We start from the raw sequence: 19,974 nt of genomic DNA, 5'->3' as shown, positions 1-19,974 counted from the left end.
GGAGTCTTCTACAACAAAAGATCCGACATTGTTGGAATCCATTGATCCAGCAATTCCATTGTTAAAAGCCATTGCCAATCTAAGAAAAATATTACTGGTTTCTTGTGGTCAGCCCCACTCTTTGCTTTCCTACCTATGACAAGGATGATTTTTGGCCGGGGCCTGGTCGGATCAAACACATCATATTCCTCAATAAGTTCAGCTGTTTCTGAGAGATCCGTGTCACTCTCGATGGAGAATTGGTGAATTGGAGGAAGTCGATCATACCTCCGGTAAGGAAAGTTGGGATTGTCAGGCATCACTGTAAAACATGAAATGGTAATATCAGATATGAGAACCAGTTTGGTATAGTGCATAAGGCACCAGGCTAAAAACCAGAAGACTGTGAGTTCTAGTGCTGCTTTAGGCAAAAAGGCAGCTGGGTGACCTTTGGCCAGTCACTCTCTCTCAGCCCTAGGAAGCAGGCAATGCCAAACCACTTCCGAAATCTTGCCAAGAAAACTGCAGGGACCTGTCCAGGCTGTTGCCAGGAGTCAAGACTGACTCAAGAGCACAAAAACAAAACAAAACAAAAGAAATATGTCTTTTTTATGTTTATCAGTAATAAATACCAGAAATATTTTAACGTTTTAATAAAATACATAACTATTATCATGAGATCCTGTTTAAGCTGCCTCTTTACAAATCCTTTAATACAGTCAACAAATTTTTGAAGAAAAACATTTACACCCTCAAGTCAACCTGGACTCTTGGCAATTACCTAGGTACTTCCATATAGTTTTCTTGTAAATCATACAGAAGTTAAAAACATTTTTAATTTTTTTGTGGACCACACTAGTACCTAGTTTAATATCACAGAGAGTGGGTTCACCCAACAAGCTAAGCTAAATTGTGAGGTTTAGAGTGAGATTCAGTATGTTATACAAACTCAGCCAGTCACTTAATTTATAGTTTAATATATTGTAGAAATCTGTACAGCTGTGTTAATTCAATAAACTATGGTTAAATAAGCCATAAATAAGTCATGGGTTTGCATGTTGGGTAATTACAGCCAACACAACACTCTATGATACTCATGCTTTTGGGAAAATAGGTTGTTTCTTTAAGAACAGCTTATACAGTATTTATTCACAGAACCAGTTCTAATCAATATTAGCCAGCAGAAGATCAGACATCTCAGAGCAGGCTGTTACACAATAGTTTGATTAATTCTAAAAACTACTTCAGTAAGATGTCCCCAGCAGGCTTCGGTCATGATCCAGCTATATCTAAGTTCCTCTCTTAAAGAAGACTAGGGAGGAGAGCTGCTCTCGGGAACACTCCAGTCTTATGAGAGATCACAGGAAATTGGCATGGGACAACTAGCAACATGTATACATATTTAGATAAACCTTGTCATTTAGCCACTTGACTGCAGGAAACAAAAAAACATTCATAGTAATCTGTTATTCAGAGTTTTGAATGACTTGCCTTTCACCTTGATAAGTAAAGAGATGGAAATGCATGCTAGCTAATAAATGTCTTACAGTTAATAAAATTCTTATTAAAAATAGTAAATGTCTAACAGCTATTTGCAAGTTCAATCTTAATTTGATTTTAATTCATCTTTTTAGAGTCATTTGATAAGACATTACATGGATGGTTAATCTAATTACAGCCTGTAATGCATACAAAACATGAAATGGCTTAATTGCTTTAAAAAAAATGAAGAAATCTTTTATGGGTACATTCACAATAATTAAAAAATCAATTATTTTTCTTACAATACATTAGCCACAAACAGGTTTTTGGCATGGTTTTAAATACTGGCCAATCTAGAGACTGTCGTCTAGGTGATCTAACTAATCGATATTCATTATATCATTATCATGATTATGTTGGCATTACTTTTCTGCATACTAGTTCTGCACTGTTGCTCAGCCTAAACATATTATTCTTTAAAATATAAGTGTGGCAAAGTTAGGAAACAACATAGCACTATGCTATTATTCTATTTCTAATCCAACCCTACCTAATTACTGATGTTCAATGGATAGATTACAAAGCTATATTAAAAAGAATTAGATATATTCATTTTCAAGAAAACTATCAAAGAGGAGGAACTGATAAAAATCACTATCCTAATGCATGAGGGTACTCAGAATCAAAAGCTAACTGTAAAAATATTTGAGCAAGGAGGAATGTCTTAGTCTTGTGCCCGAAGTATAGCCAAGTGGGTGTCAGACATACTTCCCAGAGAACAGCATCCAATCTGCAGGGCTGTACAAATGTGAATACAGTAATGCAACTGCCTTCTTCTTTATAACTCCACTCCCCAACTTGACTGTGTAGGGACACCTTGAGAAGGGCTTGGTCTTCCATGCCCAACACCAGTGAATCAAAGACAAACAGTTCTCATCCCAGCTCTTCATTGCAAAGTAGCAGATTCAGCTCTTTATTTTAAATGGAGGGAAAGTAATTTTTGCCTCTACATTCAGAAAAAATCAAACCAGACAAATGTAAATGTTCTGGGTACAACGTATCAAAACTGGGAGACTGGCTCACTGTGTACAGTGTAGAGTGCAAGCCTCTTAATTTACAGAAAAGGACATTTTGGTTTATTCAGTGTGGCTGAGGCATTCTTGAGCAATGAATCTGAACTGAAATCACTGTAATTTTTTGAAAGGTAAAACCACTTCATTCATGTAATAAAATAGAAATAAAAGCTGCTGTGGTTCTCTTCCCTTCCCAGAATACCATGTAAACATTACTCAGATCTATCCATCTCCTTACCTGAAGTTGAAATGTGAAATTGTGACTTTAAAAGTATCTTACCATTCCTGAAAAATGCTCTTCTTGACTGGCTGCCATTAAGTGGAGGTAGTGACCTTTTCTCTGGACTGACAAAGGTGTCCCATTTTACCTTTTCTGCTCCACCCAGTTCCTTTACTTTTTGTAAGCAGCTTTCCAGATACTCAACTGGATCATCAGGTTTGCAGCACATTAATCCATTCAGCAAACTCTGAAACATAAGAGATTGACAGACTAATGCAATTTAGTGAAGTTGAAAACAAATTTATAGCCTAGGGCCAAAGAATTCTGGACTAGCACTAGATGGCAACAAAGAACTAGAATTTTCTGCATCTCTGTGGAACCGTCTAATGGTCATTGGTATTTTTGGAGATTAAATAGGTAGCCCTGCTATAGTCTAAAATTAAACATATCCTGTCTTTTTCATACTTAAGTATGTACCATCACGCCATTCCTTTATCTGCCAAGAAAATGTCACGAAAGTGGCATCCCCCCCAAAGGATCAGACATGACTCAGTGCTTGCACAGGGGACCTTTCACCACATTATGCAAATCACAGAGAGGGCGTAAGAAAGAAAAAAGGCCATAGGACAAGGAAGGATAGGAAATATAGCTTAATCCAACTTACTCCAACCCTATTCACAATACCGCTCCATATTTTCCTAATCTCGGGAGCAATTCTTGCTTCTATCCCACTCGTACTCAGTTCATACATTGCTTTGATTTTTACTATTCTTTCTAATTTCATATTATGCCACTGACTAAGAGATATAAAAAGTGCAAGATCTAAAATTAAAGTGTGGTTTATTGAACATACTCTGGAGATGGCCTGATTCCATAAGGGTATTACTTTGTGACACCTTTGTTTCAAATGGCATTATTGCATAAACTTTCTTAGATCACTGTCTATTTCATTAGATGTGGAAAGGCCAGTTAGAAAAAATTATCTGCACAAAGCGGCCACTAAAAATGTTACAGAGTGTGACACAGAGACAACTTGGCATTAATGAGCTGGTTGACAGATGTAGCACTGAATCAGATCATCTCTCCTTATTTTAGGCTGCTTTGTCCTTCACTTTCTATTTCACTTCTTCACACTTAAGATTCATGGTCTGCTTGGAAATGCAGTTAACTGAAATATGAACTCATAAACTAATGAATTTATGTCACTGATGTCACTATGCTCCTGCTCTATTCCTGAAGATTGGCTTTTGTATCAATGAAAAATTATATGGTACCTTCTGTTTGCTTAGCAAAGTTTCACAGCACATAGCAGCATGGTAAATGGAAATATGGTATAACCATTTCTTCATAAGATGGTTAAAAGGGGGGGGGGAGTTTTGGAGAAAAACATTTTGTTCCGAACAGGGTTCAGGAATCTTAGTAAGGAATATGCAGGACAGGACATTTCAAAAGTTCCATTCTGTGCCATCCATGATACACATCACTTGATTATGAATAAGCATTTGAATATTTTAAAAGTAAAATAAGCGTGACAGCACATGATACAGATTGCCAAGATCTGCAGGGCTTAAAAAACAGTAGGGATTACAGCTATGGGTCTACATTATTCTGCATTTATATACTTGTTTTCTGTGGAATGCTACAACTGAAAAAATGATAGGTTCTAAGATCTTCATAATGATATAAATTTTCTATATGTTGGATTTTTTTTTTCCATTTGGAGAGAACATTCAGTCATCCATACTTGTGTTCCAAGATAATAATACTTCTGAATATCTGGATAGTTTTTAAATATATTCAGAATCACAGCCAAGAATACTTTTTAAAGGTGCAGTCTCACTAAGTGTCACACAGCCAGAAGTAATTGATTAGGCTGGAGGTTTTTTCCCATGATAGTTATTATCAGTTTGATGTACCAATACAATATAAAAGTTAACTGCTATTGGAAAAAAGAATACACTTTGCCTACTTTTAAAAATAAATGATATCACTGATCATGTTTTACATGGCAGTGTTTCTTGACCTCAGTTAAGTCAGATAAAGTACAGATAGTCCTCACTTAGTGACTGCTCATTTAGCACCTGTTTGCAGTTACGACAATGATGAAAAAGTCACTTTATGACCAATCCTTGCATTTACGGCCTTCACAGGTCTGTAAAGCTGAACTATGATCATAAGCACAGTGGCAGTTTCACTTAGCAACCACTTTACTTAACAACAGAGTTGCTGGTCCCAGTTGTGGTTGCTAAACAAGGACTACCTGTACTTTATAAATAACGCTATGAGATTGAAGTATTTGGATGGGACACCAGCAGGAAATCCAGGGCTGTAAATTAGTCGACAGCCTAATCTAGTTGGAAAACATCCAAATATGTATCATTTCCATACCATTGTCAAGAAAACAACATGGATTCCAGGAATAGAGTCCCATTCAAGCGATACTTTATTTATGAACACTTATTTGGAGGGAAGCCTTGTTCAACCCAGTGGTAATTATTTTCATTTACCATAGATTAGATTGTATCCCTACTTTCATTATAAATGCCTGTGCTTAGAATTGTACACCCTAAGAATATATTAAAGAATTATGTTTGAAGAATCAAGGAGTTGAAAATGACAATTGGGACAATTCTATTAGAAGCTGTTTTGATTAGCCAAAAGAGCCTGTAAATAAATGTTGTAAATCAGAACTCCATGTAACATGGCACTGCATTGTCCAGGACTAATCTGCAGGCAGGCATTCTACTTTTTATATTCAGCTGTATTTTAATAATATGGCAACATTTGTAAAACAGACACTTTACATAACTGCTATTTCACTATTGAGGCTGCAACAGTTTGCCTTTATCTCAGCTAAAAAAAACTCTTTGGAGCATTTTCTGGATCGCGATGCCCTCCGGACAGTCATTCATGCCCTGGCCATCTCCCACATAGACTATTGCAATGCACTCTACATGGGGCGACCCTTGAAGAGTATCCGGAAGCATCAGCTGGTCCAGAATGTGGCCTCACAGGCAGCGATGAGCGCCCCAAGGTCAGCACATGTGACACCACTGCTGTGCGAGCTGCACTGGGTGCCAGTTTGCTTCCGGGTTCAATTCAAGGTGTTGGTTACAACCTTTAAAGCCCATCAGCAAGGGAGTTTCACTTGGCAAGGTCCAGGAGGTGAGCCTTCTCTGCAGTGGCACCCGCCCTTTGGATCATTCTGCCCCCCCCCCCGAGGTGAGGCAGGCCCCTTCGCTCCCAACCTTCCGGATGGGTTTGAAAACCTGGTTCTGCTGCCTCGCCTGGGAGGGGAAGGGCAACAGCTCTTCCTGGGGGTGGCTGATGGTGTAGAGTTCTCCCTACCGAATGTAATTTCACCCACTTGGATTTTATATTTATATTTATTATTTCAGTATTTTGGATGTTGTCTTTGTAATTTTATATGCTGAGGTTTTTAAAAAGGATGATTTTATTATAAACCACCCAGAGTCTCCCTCTTTGGGGGGAGGTGGGCAGTAATAGAAATTTGAATAAATAAATAAATATGGATTACATATTCTCACAGCACTCTTCAGAAATGTTAAAAAAAGCCTTTTAATTTTAAAGTTCAAAATGTTTTTTGTTTTTGTTTTACTAAGAACAACACTGCCACATCGTTGCTGCATCAATTAACTCTAGTATATCCTGTTTATGATATGTAACTGTGGCTATCACTTAGGAAGAGACAGACTGGATCTCTGCCACAAGCAGTTCTCTTTTTTTTCCATGCCTGGAGACTTCAGAAACTTTAATTCACAAAGGCACAAAGCTCTGGCAGGTTGAAGATCATCCGGAATGTCTACTGAGTCTTTCCCCTTCTTCTATCTCAACCAGGTTTTGAAGTCTTTTTAACATGCAACTGAACCACAGTTTTGAATGGGAATTATTTTGCATTCGAGGCATTTCAGCTGCCCTCCATCCCACAGACACCCAAACAGGAGGTTTTAACCTATCCAGATCACCAGTAAACTTGGGACAAACATAAATGGAAGACTGCACAACAACAATTACACATCTGAGCAAGAAAAAAAATGGCACCTGCCTTTTCCTTGCCACTTTGTCTAACTCCTGCACAACTTGCTTTAAACTCATTTATAAACTACATTAGTAATGAGAGGCCCATGATATATCCCACTGTTATTCTACTCCTAATACATTTCCCAAAGTCGAAATCTGTTGTTTGCTAGAATCTAAAGGGTGTCACAGGATTATTCTAATTTGAGATAAATTTAAATCTTCATGATAAAAGATCTATTTATCTATTTGACTTTCACCTGTTTTTCTCCTCTTCTTTCCCCTTTTCCCCCACCTGTCCTGGAAACCTAATTTTCCTTTTAGTATTTAACCTCATTTCTCTGGACCTGATTGTTCTTTCAGATGAAATGTTATCTTATCAGAATCATATGTAGAATGGAATTCCCCTGCCCTCTGAATCTTCTAGAACATAGCCAACTACCATATACCAAATCATACCCTGCTTAGTATTTTCTACATACAATTACTGACAAGTCTCAATAAGTCCTCATATGTGAGGATTTTACAGTATGCGTACCAATTATGTAATACTCTACCTAATCTATGAAATGGTTTTATTTCCCTTAAATGATATCTTCCGATAATCTGATCGCAGATACCATGATAAACAGGGAAAAATTAAATGTACATGCCCCCCAATTTCATTAGGAGCCCACAAAATATATTAAGCAGTAAATGTGTTGTAGAGAACAGAGACCTAGAGGATTGAAAAATCAAAACATATTCATATGCATATCCCAGGCAAAATCCTTTGATTGCTGAAATAAAACCCATCAAGTTATTATGTCAGGCCTTTATGACAATTCTAATAAATATTCCAAGCAAACTTCTGTATATTCTGAGTTGCATTGCAGATACCAACATCTCTGCAACAGTTTCATTTGTTGGGGAAAGTGATTCTAATCCTTGTAAAGGTCTACTGAACCTCCCAGGGCACTGGATCACAGCTCCAATCAGGCCTGGCAGTATGACCATGTGGATGATGGGAGCTGCCCTGCAGAAGGTCTACACAGAACCAGTTTGGAAGTTTCCTTAGAGGTTTGAAAAAAGCCTTGAAAATGTTCACACAAAGTCCAGTGAGGCAACAGAGAGACATGTAGGAATTGTGCTGACCAACATCATGCCATGCATAGTTGCCTACATCAGTACCATATAGTTTCTTGCCCCTTTCATGGTCGGACCAGATATGTTAATATATACAAGATTCTTCATTTGAAAAAACGAGTAAGTGAAGCAAAATTCACCTTTCAAATAGAAATAGAAATTGTCCTACCACAGAAGATTTATATAGGTTTATCCCTCTATATCCCTCGTTAAAGGCTCCAGTGTTATTATCCAACTGCCTCACAGTTTTATCTCTAAAATGGGAATAAGAGCAGGGTTTACAGAATGTAAGAAATAAAGTAATGGATTGGAAAGCCTTCTGAATATTAAATAGGCTGCATAATGGTTTATAAGGTAACAATAGCTTACGAAGCATTTTGAAATGTTTGCTAATGGTAGAAATTAAAGGACTTATTTCTTATATGGAATGAGTTCCCTCCTGAGATCCATGTGGTTCCCATATTGGCGGTGTTCTGGAAGGCTTTGAAGATCTAGTAGTTCTCCCAGGCCTTGGGGTAATGAACTTGTTTCTTGGCTGTGGTTGTTTTATATCTGTTTTTGTGTTGAGTGGCCAGATTCCATCTTATCTATTTTGTACTCTGTTTTATCTTGTTTTGCTGAATTGTAAGCTATCCAGAGATGATGCCTAAACCAAATCAAATAAATAAATAACTATTGGGGTTACCTGCATGTATAAAATACACTCCATCAGGAGAAGTGGCTTGGCCCTCTAGAAGGCGAATTAAAAAGCATCTCTTCAATCCTTTCTTAAAATGTTAGGGTGCTTTTAAGATTTTGTGTGATGATTCTGTAGATTTTAATTATGTGTATCACCTTGTTTATTCCATATTTTTGTATTTGTATGCTATAAGCTACCTTGGTTGTCCAGTGGATGGAGAGGCAGGATATTAATGAATGAATTAACAAATAAACAATATTGTTTAGCTGATTATATGGTCTAATAAATTTAACTAGACTTACTTTCAAACGCATGTATAGGATTATATGGTAAGGCTACAATATCATACACATTTATCAGGAAGAAAATCCATTGAACTCAATTGGGCTTTCTATAAATACACCATTACACTGCTAGAATCTAGTCTAAAATTTGCTGTTTATGGTCTAATGATTACAAACTGAATGATTAAATATATCCCTATTCAAATTATCCACCCCATTTAGTCAATCACAAATATATCCTTCTTCTTAGAACTGTCTTTTCAGTCATTTGGGCTAAAAACCTTACTTGAATTGTAAAGAATTCACATGACAAACGAAAAATCTTCAGCATTTTTATTACTGAAAACAAACAGCTTGGTCCAGTGATAGTGGAAAGAATCTTTTGGAAGCATGCTTTAGATTGAGATAATCGTGTTTCAGACAAAATCTCTTTGCTCTCATAATTTTACATTGTAAAAGGAAACAACGGATAAGGACTGCCATGATTACAAGTCATGTTCTTGTAAAGCCACAAGAAATGTCACCTGAGTGAAATAGCACATCAGAGCATCTCTGATAGGCCTCTTTGCCATCAGTCATGGATGCAAAATGGGCAAAGTTTTCTGACCTGTTAATCCCAAAACATCAAGGAAAATGGCACCTTCCTGCCTGCTGATCAGCAATTCTACACACATTGTCAGGTCACAAGGTTGGAAAATTGCTGGAAACAAAGTCAATACAAAAGCCAAGGCAACCAGTAGTAAGGTTGCTGCTTCGCAGAAGGCCAGAACAGGCTAAGTGAGAAAGACAAGAAAGGAAAGATGAGCTGTTGAGAAGATCTACAGCAACCATCTGGAAGTCAAGGGCATCTAGTGAGAAACCCCAAGCAAACTGAATGGAAAGAGGATACCTTGGCACACACGTTCCAGCTGTTCCAAGGCCCTTCTCTGCCCGCAGAGGCCAGTTCCCTGCAAGAATCAGAGTTCCAAAGCTGCCAGCTAGATATCTCGAAGGGGCAAAAATCCTAACCATTATTTCAGATCATCTGCCGCCAGCTTGGAGAGCCCGCAGCAGCCCGTTAAGGACGTCAGAGCTATGCGTGGAAAGAACCGGCCACATCCTCACAAACCGGCTCACTCCACCGCCAGAGCAATCGTCAATTCTCCCGGCAATCTTATCTCCCCTTGCCCTCTTTCCTCCCGCCTCGCCCTGTCCCTTCTCTGCTTTTGCATCCCTGGATCCCTGCAACCTCTCCCTTCCTCTGGATCCCTGACTTTGGGGAAACTTGCTCCACTCCTGGATGTGAGCGGTAGCAAAGAAACGACCATCTCCGAGGTTCACCTGCCGCCGAGATGCGCTCGTACCTCGAAAAGCTGCGGGATCTCCCTCCTGGCCAGATAGTCCTTGGCGTCGCAGCTGCTCATGCCGCCTGGCGGAGAAAGGGCGCTGGCACGCGACTAGGGCTAGTACTGCTGGCTGGCTGGCGCTTCAGCCCGGCTTCGCTCGGCTCTCGTCCTTCCCTCCTTGCCCCGGCGCTCCGGTCCCCGTCCTTCAAACCGCTTGCTCCTGGAAGGCAAGGCGATCAGAAAGAAGCGGCAGCAGCGCCCTCGCTCCCTCGCCTGAGCTGCATTTACCCTCCCAGCCCAACCCGCGCGCCGCCAGTCAAGCTGGGGCTGCTGGGGGTGGGAGTGGGTGGCTGCTGGAAAGGCGCCGGGGAGGGAGGAGACTGGCTCCAAATCGCACGGCCGCGCTTTTCTTTACACGCGTGCACCCAACGGGCCGCGCCAGCGCATCCGCACGTGGTGTTCCTGAAAAAGAAAAAGTGGCAGCAGTTGAGGGGATGATGGTCGCCCGAGACTTCCAACAGGGTGTGCCTTTAGATCGTGGACAGGATTCCGTCCCCGAAAGCTTTTCCCGGGAAGGTTTCCCTCCTCGGCCACCACGACCGCCAGCCCTTTGCAAAGTTTACGGGCTAGGGAGCGCAGGTTTCTGCAACCTCATGATCAGCCTTTACGCACGCGGCCGATCCCGGCTTCTCCACTCTAGCGGAGTAGCGGCGTGTGCGAGGACACCTGGACTGAAGCCGAGGGTGGGGAGAAGATTCCCTCAAAGGCGCCTCTTCCCTCGGTGGAGTTTGCCAGCATTAGTACTAGGGGGCAGATCTACCTATGGGCCAAAGTAAATATTTAGACCAATAATACCTCTGTTGATGGAAGTCTCAACACCTCAAATTTAGCTGCTTATTTTATTAAATTTATGTAGCCGCCCATATCACAGACGTGATGCTGGGTGTTATACAATAAAACAACCAAATATAACAATTAAAAACAATTTAGACACAAATATAAGTAAGACCGCAGGAGAATGGACCAACATCCTACACACAGTGTAACCATCTCACGGGCTGCCTATTTTCCTGGGATCCCCAAGCCTGTTGGAAGAACCATGTTTTGAGGGATTTCCTAAATGCCAATAGGGCTGGGGCTAATCTCACTTAGGGGTAGGGAATGATGTTCAAGGGGGCGGGTGCCATGGCAGAAAAGGCCCACCCAGGGCCATCTGGGGTCTGTGTCACCTGGGGCAAACATGGATTCTGCGCCCATTTTGGCGCCCCCCAATGCCCATTTTGGCACCCCCCCCCCAGCATGGCACCCGGGGCACATGCCCCGCTTGCCCTTCCCTAGTTGCGGCCCTGGGGCCGCCTCCTGGGTCCTGTCAGATGGAACTCTTTAGCAGACGGGACCCATAACATGCCCCTCCTGCCAGACCTGATGGGACAGGTAGATGTAACCAGGGAGAGGCGGTCCCTCAGATAACCTGGTCCCATGCCATGTTGAGCTTTAAAGGTCAAAACCAGCACCTTGAATTGGACCCAGAAGCAAACCGTCAACCAGTGCGGCTTGTGGAGCAGGGATGTAATATGTGCCATTCTAGGAGCACATGTAAGTGACCTTACCACCGCATTCTGCGCAAGCTGAAGCTTCCAGATGCTCTTCAAGGGCAGCCCCATGAAGAGTGCATTACAATAGTCCATTGGGAGGTGACCAGGGCATGAGTAACTGTGAGAGAGTCTCATGGGAATGGGTGCAACTGGTGCGCAACACAAAGCTTCCAACCATTAGGATGGGGCCATGATTTTGCTGTCATCCTATGCTTACTTGGAAAGGAGGGAGTGTCATTAAATTCAACACGTCTTGCTTCTGGATAGATAACACAATTAACTTTTGTCCTCCCACCTCAATGATCCCTGCCTTTCCTAGAACCTTTCTTTCAGAATGATTAATTTCAGATTGTAGCAGTGCTTTGGCTTTTAAATCATATTCAACAGTTATTGCATACAGAGCATCTTTACACCTTTGTTCATATGCAGTTTTGAGCAGCAGCAGAAAAATGGCAACCCCAGTGATCCCCTTGATGACATAATTCATCATCTTGTCCCTTACCCAAATTTCAAATAATCTTATACTGTTCCTTTTCTTCTGTAAAGCATCATTTTTTTCCTGTTTTGTGCTGACATGGTCTTGCCACAGCAACAGGGAAGGAGGGGAAAAAGCCATAGCATATCACCACTTTTTTTCAGATAAGCAACTTGGGGATGTGGCAAGTTGTAGTCATGCATCCTTTCTTCTGATCTCCTGACCTTTCACAGCTTAGTTATACTCCTGTGCTAGACATGGCAGAAGACACACAGACATGGCTCCACTAGTTTAGAATCTTGATTATAGACAGGATTGAATCCACACACAGCAGTTGATTTCCTCATTGAGTTTGCAATGAGGAAATGAAAACAACAGTTACAGCCATGGAGTTTCGACCTGTAGCTTTTTCCTTCCACTTTTCTAAATTAACAGGTATTTGGCATGGTTGCTTGGTGGCCTTGAAGCCAAATAGTTGTTCACATCAGAGTCATCTTTGACTAGGAACTGGTTCCACTTCAACCCTCACAATGTCATGCCATTGACTACATTATAACCAATCAGTGGCCTGAAAATATTGTCACACAATCCATTAGGACAAGGCATTGCTCAGCAAGTGTCAAGCCCCAGGTAGCTGGCAAGATCAAGGATGCAAGAACTACACAGTTTTCAGTAAGGTGTCTTTAATGCTAGCCGAGGATAAGTACAGAATCTTGGAAACTGCAGTAAGAATTTCCAGCCTCATTTATAGTGAGTTAATTAAGGCAGAATCTCTTTGAATACTTTGAAACCATTTTTCCCAGATTGCTTCCCACCTGGGCTGACTTGCCATTTGTAAAATAATCTGTCAACTGAGTCATCCATCATTAACTCTTCCTTTACTAGACACCTCACAGTCTCTCCAGCAAGATGCTATAAACCCAGGATGGAGGAAACAATCTATATAACCCAATTTATGGTGACAGTTCCCAACATGGTGAAACCAGAGTGGTATTAAACCATGATGAGAAAAGGTCCTTAGATAGGATTTGTCAGATGTCTCAAGACATCTGACATAGATGATAATGGGCTGAACTGAATTTTTAAAGTGAAAGGTTTTGTCTTCTTCTACAATCCATATTTTGTCTGCTGCCAGAATTCTTATTTTAAAGAAGCAGACTATTTGCACATAAAATACAATTTTTCTCCCCACCATCCCTAAAGATGAGGCTGATGAATTCTCCCTGCTGTAAATAAAATCACTTACCTTCTTTCTATATAATAACAAGGGAACAACTACCATGTGTAAAATCTTTCTGCAATAAACTTCCAGTCTCTCTGTTATACTTTCAGCTCCATTTTAAAGCATAGATAAGCCTTTCTCAATCTCTTTATCCTGGAGGTACTCTTGAAATAATTTTCGGGTCTCAGGGAACCCCTGCATCATAATTATTATATGTATAGCTCATGGTTAGTAACATATGGCTGCGAGAGCTGGACCATAAGGAAGGCTGAGAGAAGGAAGATAGATGCTTTTGAACTGTGCCGTTGGAGGAAAATTCTGAGAGTGCCTTGGACTGCAAGAAGATCAAACCAGGAAATCAAGCCAGACTGCTCACTTGAGGGAATGATATTAAAGGCAAAACTGAAATACTTTGGCCACATAATGAGAAGACAGGACACCCTGGAGAAGGTGCTGATGCTAGGGAGAGTGGAGGGCAAGAGGAAGAGGGGCCGACCAAGGGCAAGGTGGATGGATGATATTCCAGAGGTGACGGACTCGTCCCTGGGGGAGCTGGGGGTGTTGACGACCGACAGGAAGCTCTCGCATGGGCTGGTCCATGAAGTCATGAAGAGTCGGAAGCAACTAAACGAATAAACAACAACATAGCTCATGGTACAATGTTTTTTTTTTTAATCATGATTTCTCGCAGAACTCTTAGTGACCTGTTAACCCCAGTTGAGAAAGACTGGTGTAGATGAAAAACTAAATACATTACCAAGGCTAAACGATTTATATTGATTTGGGGAGAAAATATTCTTTAATTTAACAGTTATAAGAGAAGTTATCTTTCAAATCACCCTCTACACCTTGCTTCTTAAGGACACAGGATTTAATTTTAAACAATAGTAACAGCCATTGACATAGTGACAACTGGCATAGTAACAATATAATAACAATAGTAATAGCCATTGACTGGTAATTGATAATCCACCACCATAGTATTCTGTGTTTGCTTCTGAGAACTTGAACTGACTGAAAGTGTTGATCCCCACCCCCAAAAAACCCCTATCCTAAATATTTTTTTATAAACAGGTAGTCCTCGTTCAGCAACTGTCTGCAGTTATGATGGTGATGAAAAAGTAACTTTGCAGCCAATCCTCACATTTATGACCTTCTCAGGTCTGTAAAGCAAAGGAAGGCTGAAGTAAGATCATAAGCACAGTCTCGGTTTCACTTAGCGACTGCTTTGCTTAACAACTGAGTTGCTGGTCCCAATTGTGGTTGTTAAACGAGGACTACCTGTACTGGATGTTATCCTTTAGAACGTTAAAAATGCCTTCTATTACTGTGGATAACAGTTATTGATGTGCTTTTTCCTTTCTTTCTGATCAGCATGTATACCACTGAGATGGATGAAGCATCTGTGTTAGGAACCAGCACTTAGGTGATTAAATCTTACAGTTTCAGAGTGTGATCTTTTACTGTCTGCAAGGACCACTCAGGCTGAAAGGCTTGTCAAGTGATGCAAAACTGTTCTATAAATCAACCCCCAATATCAAGAAACAACAATGAGATGGAAACATACAGTAACTAAAATCAGACAGAATAAACCTTGATGGTTCAAATGTAAGAACTGATGCACTGGAGAAAAAGCTTCCAGTAGTCCAGTGTTGATGCCAGGAGGGCAACATTCTCCTGTTGTGTATTCCCAGTCCCTTGGCTTCCAAAAGATCCCATTCTGCTTGGGAAAGTGAAGCTAACCTGACACCCGGCCTCTGTGGGCAAGGCAGGGCCATTGAATCCTTGTCTGGAAGTTCTCTCTATCTGATGAAAGTTGTAATATTGAATTGAGAGTTCTACAAACTTAAGGGCTGTACCCAGAAGTGCTTCAGTTTGTATACCCTACAATCCATTAAATGTTGCATTTCTGAATTCCTGGGAATTGACCTTCCTAGACAATCCCATTCTCATGCACTTCTTTTGTCAACTAAAGCTTATTAGTCTGGGGACCCAATTTGGATTTATTCTTTGGTTCATCGCTATTCGCTCTGCCCCTGCTCCCTAAACATTCCTCTCCAAAGAAGTTTCCAATCGGACACCTGTTGTGCACTCTGCAATCATCACCTACTCTATACAGAGCAGTAAAGAAGAGATGGCCCTTCCTCTCCTTTTCTGCTTTCTTTAAGAGCCTTCTTGGAAGAGCAAAACCATGCAGCGCAGCTGAGCCACTTACTTTACAATTCCTATTCACATGTTCTTGTCTTTTTCCCTTTCATAGAAAACAACTTAACTGCTATCGTATTTTTCTCAATGGAGTACATTTTTCAAAAACTTTCTGATCTCATCTCCAATCTATCACCTCTCTGTGACAGAGGCTCTTAGGAAGGCAGTCCACTTCCCAAACTGTAAATTATCCTAACTGTGCATTCTCAGATCCCTTCTAATATTTTGATAACAAGGCGCTAGCTTGGAAAAGCCTTAGTAAACAAGGACCTTGTGTCATGAGTAATGATGGCGAGCAGGAAGGGGCTCCCATCCAGGGTGGAAAACGCATGCGTAGTACTGAGGAATTAAGCAGCCATTCAAAGAGACACAGATCAGGCCCACCTTAGCTTTTGGGGTTTATATGTCTGGGTTTTTCCCACGCTTATTCAGTTTGTTAGGATTCTGTTTATGTAGCAGTAATAAACACTAGAGAACTACTCCTCGTCTCAGTGTGTGTCTCACTGTTAGGACACCTTGCTTCTATAACATAACATCCTTTAACAATCCCACTCTTTCCCATTAAAGCCACATGTGATGGAATGTGAGGGTGGCCTTGGAAGATGGGGAAGAGATGTCACCGAGGGAACAATCAGACAAAAGAGAAAGGAGCCCGCAACAGAGTAACAGCCAGAGAAAGAAATGTAGGAAGGATCCACCCTAACTACTCAGGTGATAAATAGGGAGGACAGGAGCTTCGTACTTTCAGACTTGCTAGATTCTGTTAATGTGGTCTTACAATAAAGTAGAATTAGCTCATCTCATTGTGTTTCCTGTCTGGTTTACCTGGGACAGCTGAAATCGCAATGGAGTGGCTAAAGTGATGAAAGATTTAATTTGGGATGAGGCAAGGAAATTAATTTAAGAGGAAAATATTACTGTAAAGCCAAACCACCTAATACAGACTTAAGACTGGTACACTATGAACAAAAGGAGTCCGATGGCACCTTTTCATACTAACAACTCTTCTTAAAAGGGATACGTTTTTGTGACCTAAAGCTCTCAGGTGCAATGGAGTGGCTACACTGATGTAGGATTTAAATTGGGATGAAGTGGGGGGTGGGGGAGAAAGGAGAGGAGATGAGGAGGAGAGAAGATGGGGTGGTTACGTAAATGCAGATTACAAGTGAGACAGATTACAAATATCTTATCAATTAACAATTGCTCATCTTATCGTGTTTCCTGTCTGGTTTACCTGGGACGGCTGAAACCACATTATTTTCACCTCCTGTCCATCACAGCATAAGAGGACAGTCAGGTTAGTACTGTATATGGTAGCCAAAAATCAGATGGAATCTGGTAACCTTTTTTCAGACTAACAAATCTTACTAAAATGCATCACTGTCTTTGAGCTACAGCTCCCTTCATCAAATGCAATGGAGTGGCTAGAGTGATGTAAGATTTAATTTGGGATGAGGCAGGGATGACCAACAATCATCTGCCAGCAAGGTGTCTCTGGATTCTATGCAGGAGAAACAGGCCAAACTGTGCACAAACGAATCGATGGACACACGCTTGACATCAGGATTTTAACAAGGATAAGTAAGAGCAATTCCACCTTCCAGGACATTTCTTTACAAATCTCAAAGGACCCATCTTGGGAGCAAAAAAAATTGCCAACACAAATATCTTATCAATTAACAATTGCAACAGTTTAAAAATCCACTGTGTTTGTTGAGACCTTCAGAGATAGCATGAAATTTTTTGATGTGAATTCAACAATCCCTCGTTTAATTGTGTTGGCAATTTTTTTTGCTCCCAAGATGGGTCCTTTGAGATTTGTAAAGAAATGTCCTGGAAGGTGGAATTGCTCTTACTTATCCTTGTTAAAATCCTGATGTCAAGCGTGTGTCCATCGATTCGTTTGTGCACAGTTTGGCCTGTTTCTCCTGCATAGAATCCAGAGACACCTTGCTGGCAGATGATTGTTGGTCATCCCTGCCTCATCCCAAATTAAATCTTACATCACTCTAGCCACTCCATTGCATTTGATGAAGGGAGCTGTAGCTCAAAGACAGTGATGCATTTTAGTAAGATTTGTTAGTCTGAAAAAAGGTTACCAGATTCCATCTGATTTTTGGCTACCATATACAGTACTAACCTGACTGTCCTCTTATGCTGTGATGGACAGGAGGTGAAAATAATGTGGTTTCAGCCATCCCAGGTAAACCAGACAGGAAACACAATAAGATGAGCAATTGTTAATTGATAAGATATTTGTAATCTGTCTCACTTGTAATCTGCATTTACGTAACCACCCCATCTTCTCTCCTCCTCATCTCCTCTCCTTTCTCCCCCACCCCCCACTTCATCCCAATTTAAATCCTACATCAGTGTAGCCACTCCATTGCACCTGAGAGCTTTAGGTCACAAAAACGTATCCCTTTTAAGAAGAGTTGTTAGTATGAAAAGGTGCCATCGGACTCCTTTTGTTCATAGTGTACCAGTCTTAAGTCTGTATTAGGTGGTTTGGCTTTACAGTAATATTTTCCTCTTAAATTGTCACCACAATGTCAAGGTGTACAATAAAAGACATGCTTTATCACATCTTATTTAGGAATTGAGGTCAGCTAAATTGCTGTGGGCATGATCAGAGAGATGTTTGGGGGGCGTGGGGTGTGTGGACCACCCTTTCTTTCTGGTTATTAGCTAGCTTTTTTATCCCACAGTTTGCCCTTTCCATTACTGCTTTGTTTTCTGAACTCCTTTCATACTATTATCTCTTTCCTTCTTTTTGATCCCAACTTCCAGATATCTAAAAATGAAGAGGTGAGAAGAACTGTGCTATTTTATATGGAGAAGAAGAGGAGTTGTATTAGCACTTTTCTTTAAAATCTCTCTCTCTCTCTCTTTCTCATTACTGCAATTCATATGCTGCTTAGTTCCTAAAAGGATATGAAAGGTCTTTATCTTAATACTCTGTGGGTCTGCTTCTCCTTTTTATAGCATCCAGGAAATGATGAGGGATCTTTGCTTTTCTTCTGTGTTTATGTGTGTACCTTCAAGTCAGTTTTTGATTCCTGGCGAGTGCCTGAACTAGTCCCTGCAGTTTTCTTGGCAAGGGTTTTTGGAAGTGGTTTGCCATTGCAGCCCTACCTAGGGCTGAGAGAGAGTGACTGGCCTGAAGTCCCCCAGCTGGCTTTGTGCCTAAGGCAGGACTAGAACTCACAGCCTCCTGGTTTCTAGACTGGTGCCTTAAACCACTATACCAAACTGGCTCTTTCTTCATTGAAGCATCCATAAAATATTGATGGCTATTGAACTGTACTTTCATTGTTATTATCTGTTTCCCTGTATTCCTCAGTTACCAAATCTGGGCTACAAAAATCTAAACCACCACTAGAGGGCAACAAAAAGGCTTTTCTTCATTGCTATGCTGCCCTCTACAGGCCATCCAGATATTTGCAGCCCAGCTTTGGTTGCCCTAAGCAAAGCCATAGGAGAAAAACTACCACCTTGTCTACAATAAGTAGCACACTCACAAATCTGGACAGAGACTCTGTATAGATGCAGTAAAGGCAGAAGAGGGATTGGTAACATGGACAGCAAATTTTATCCTAGCACTGTTTTATGCCAACTCAAGGATGGGTAGAAAACATTTTACCATGAAATAAAGGACTATTTGCCCTACATCACAGTAAAATGAGGGTTACATTAGGAAATCATTTCAAAGAATGTATTTGAGCTTAATTCTTGCATTATTCTTATTCCAAAAGTCCCTGAATATAGAGATATCGTTTTCTGACATTGTAGGGATGTGTATTCCAAGGGAGTGGAGTAACACTTTTCTGCCTTCAACAGCAACTTGCAGGGGATAATGTGAAGAAAATGAAAATTGTTGTTTGCTTTCCTTTAAAAGAGGTTTCCCAAGCTGATGCCTTTGGAACTACAATTTCTATGAACATCCCCCAGCAGCATTTTTTTTTGTTGGCTAAGAATTTTGCAAATTATACTCCCAACAGATCTAATGACAGAATAAGGAAGGCTACTTTAAAACCTTGACCTTATAACCACAAATGTGGAGACAGCTTGACTGTCTATTGTCTGGATTCTAAAATATATTGCTATTCATCATGGCCATCTGTTCAATCAACCTGAACTTTATACTTGCCAATTTCTGGCTAGCTATGTTCTAAAATCTATCTGTGCAATGTCAGGTGACCTAAATACTAGAATATTTCTTCCTTGCTTTTCTAATTGTCAGGCTTTTTGGATTATTTGATGGTCTTTGTC

At 40.7% G+C, this 19,974-nt stretch overlaps 1 protein-coding gene across 1 annotated transcript in view; it reads right to left on the bottom strand.

Moving 5' to 3' along the window:
• Window positions 1-10,782, bottom strand: part of AK5 (adenylate kinase 5) — a 115,651-nt gene extending 104,869 nt beyond the window's left edge. Inside the window, exons 1-3 of the mRNA XM_063298142.1 lie at window positions 10,224-10,782; window positions 2,815-3,001; window positions 134-301 (exon numbers count right to left, since the gene is read on the bottom strand). Coding sequence (XP_063154212.1) covers window positions 134-301; window positions 2,815-3,001; window positions 10,224-10,283 — 415 coding nt within the window. The 5' untranslated portion in view covers window positions 10,284-10,782. The remainder of the gene's footprint in view (window positions 1-133; window positions 302-2,814; window positions 3,002-10,223) is intronic.
• Window positions 10,783-19,974: the final 9,192 nt, after the last annotated feature.

This window comes from Candoia aspera, chromosome 3 (assembly GCF_035149785.1).
Source record: "Candoia aspera isolate rCanAsp1 chromosome 3, rCanAsp1.hap2, whole genome shotgun sequence".
In the NCBI taxonomy this organism is placed as follows: Eukaryota; Metazoa; Chordata; class Lepidosauria; order Squamata; family Boidae; genus Candoia; species Candoia aspera.
This window is presented reverse-complemented; position numbering and strand designations above follow the sequence as displayed.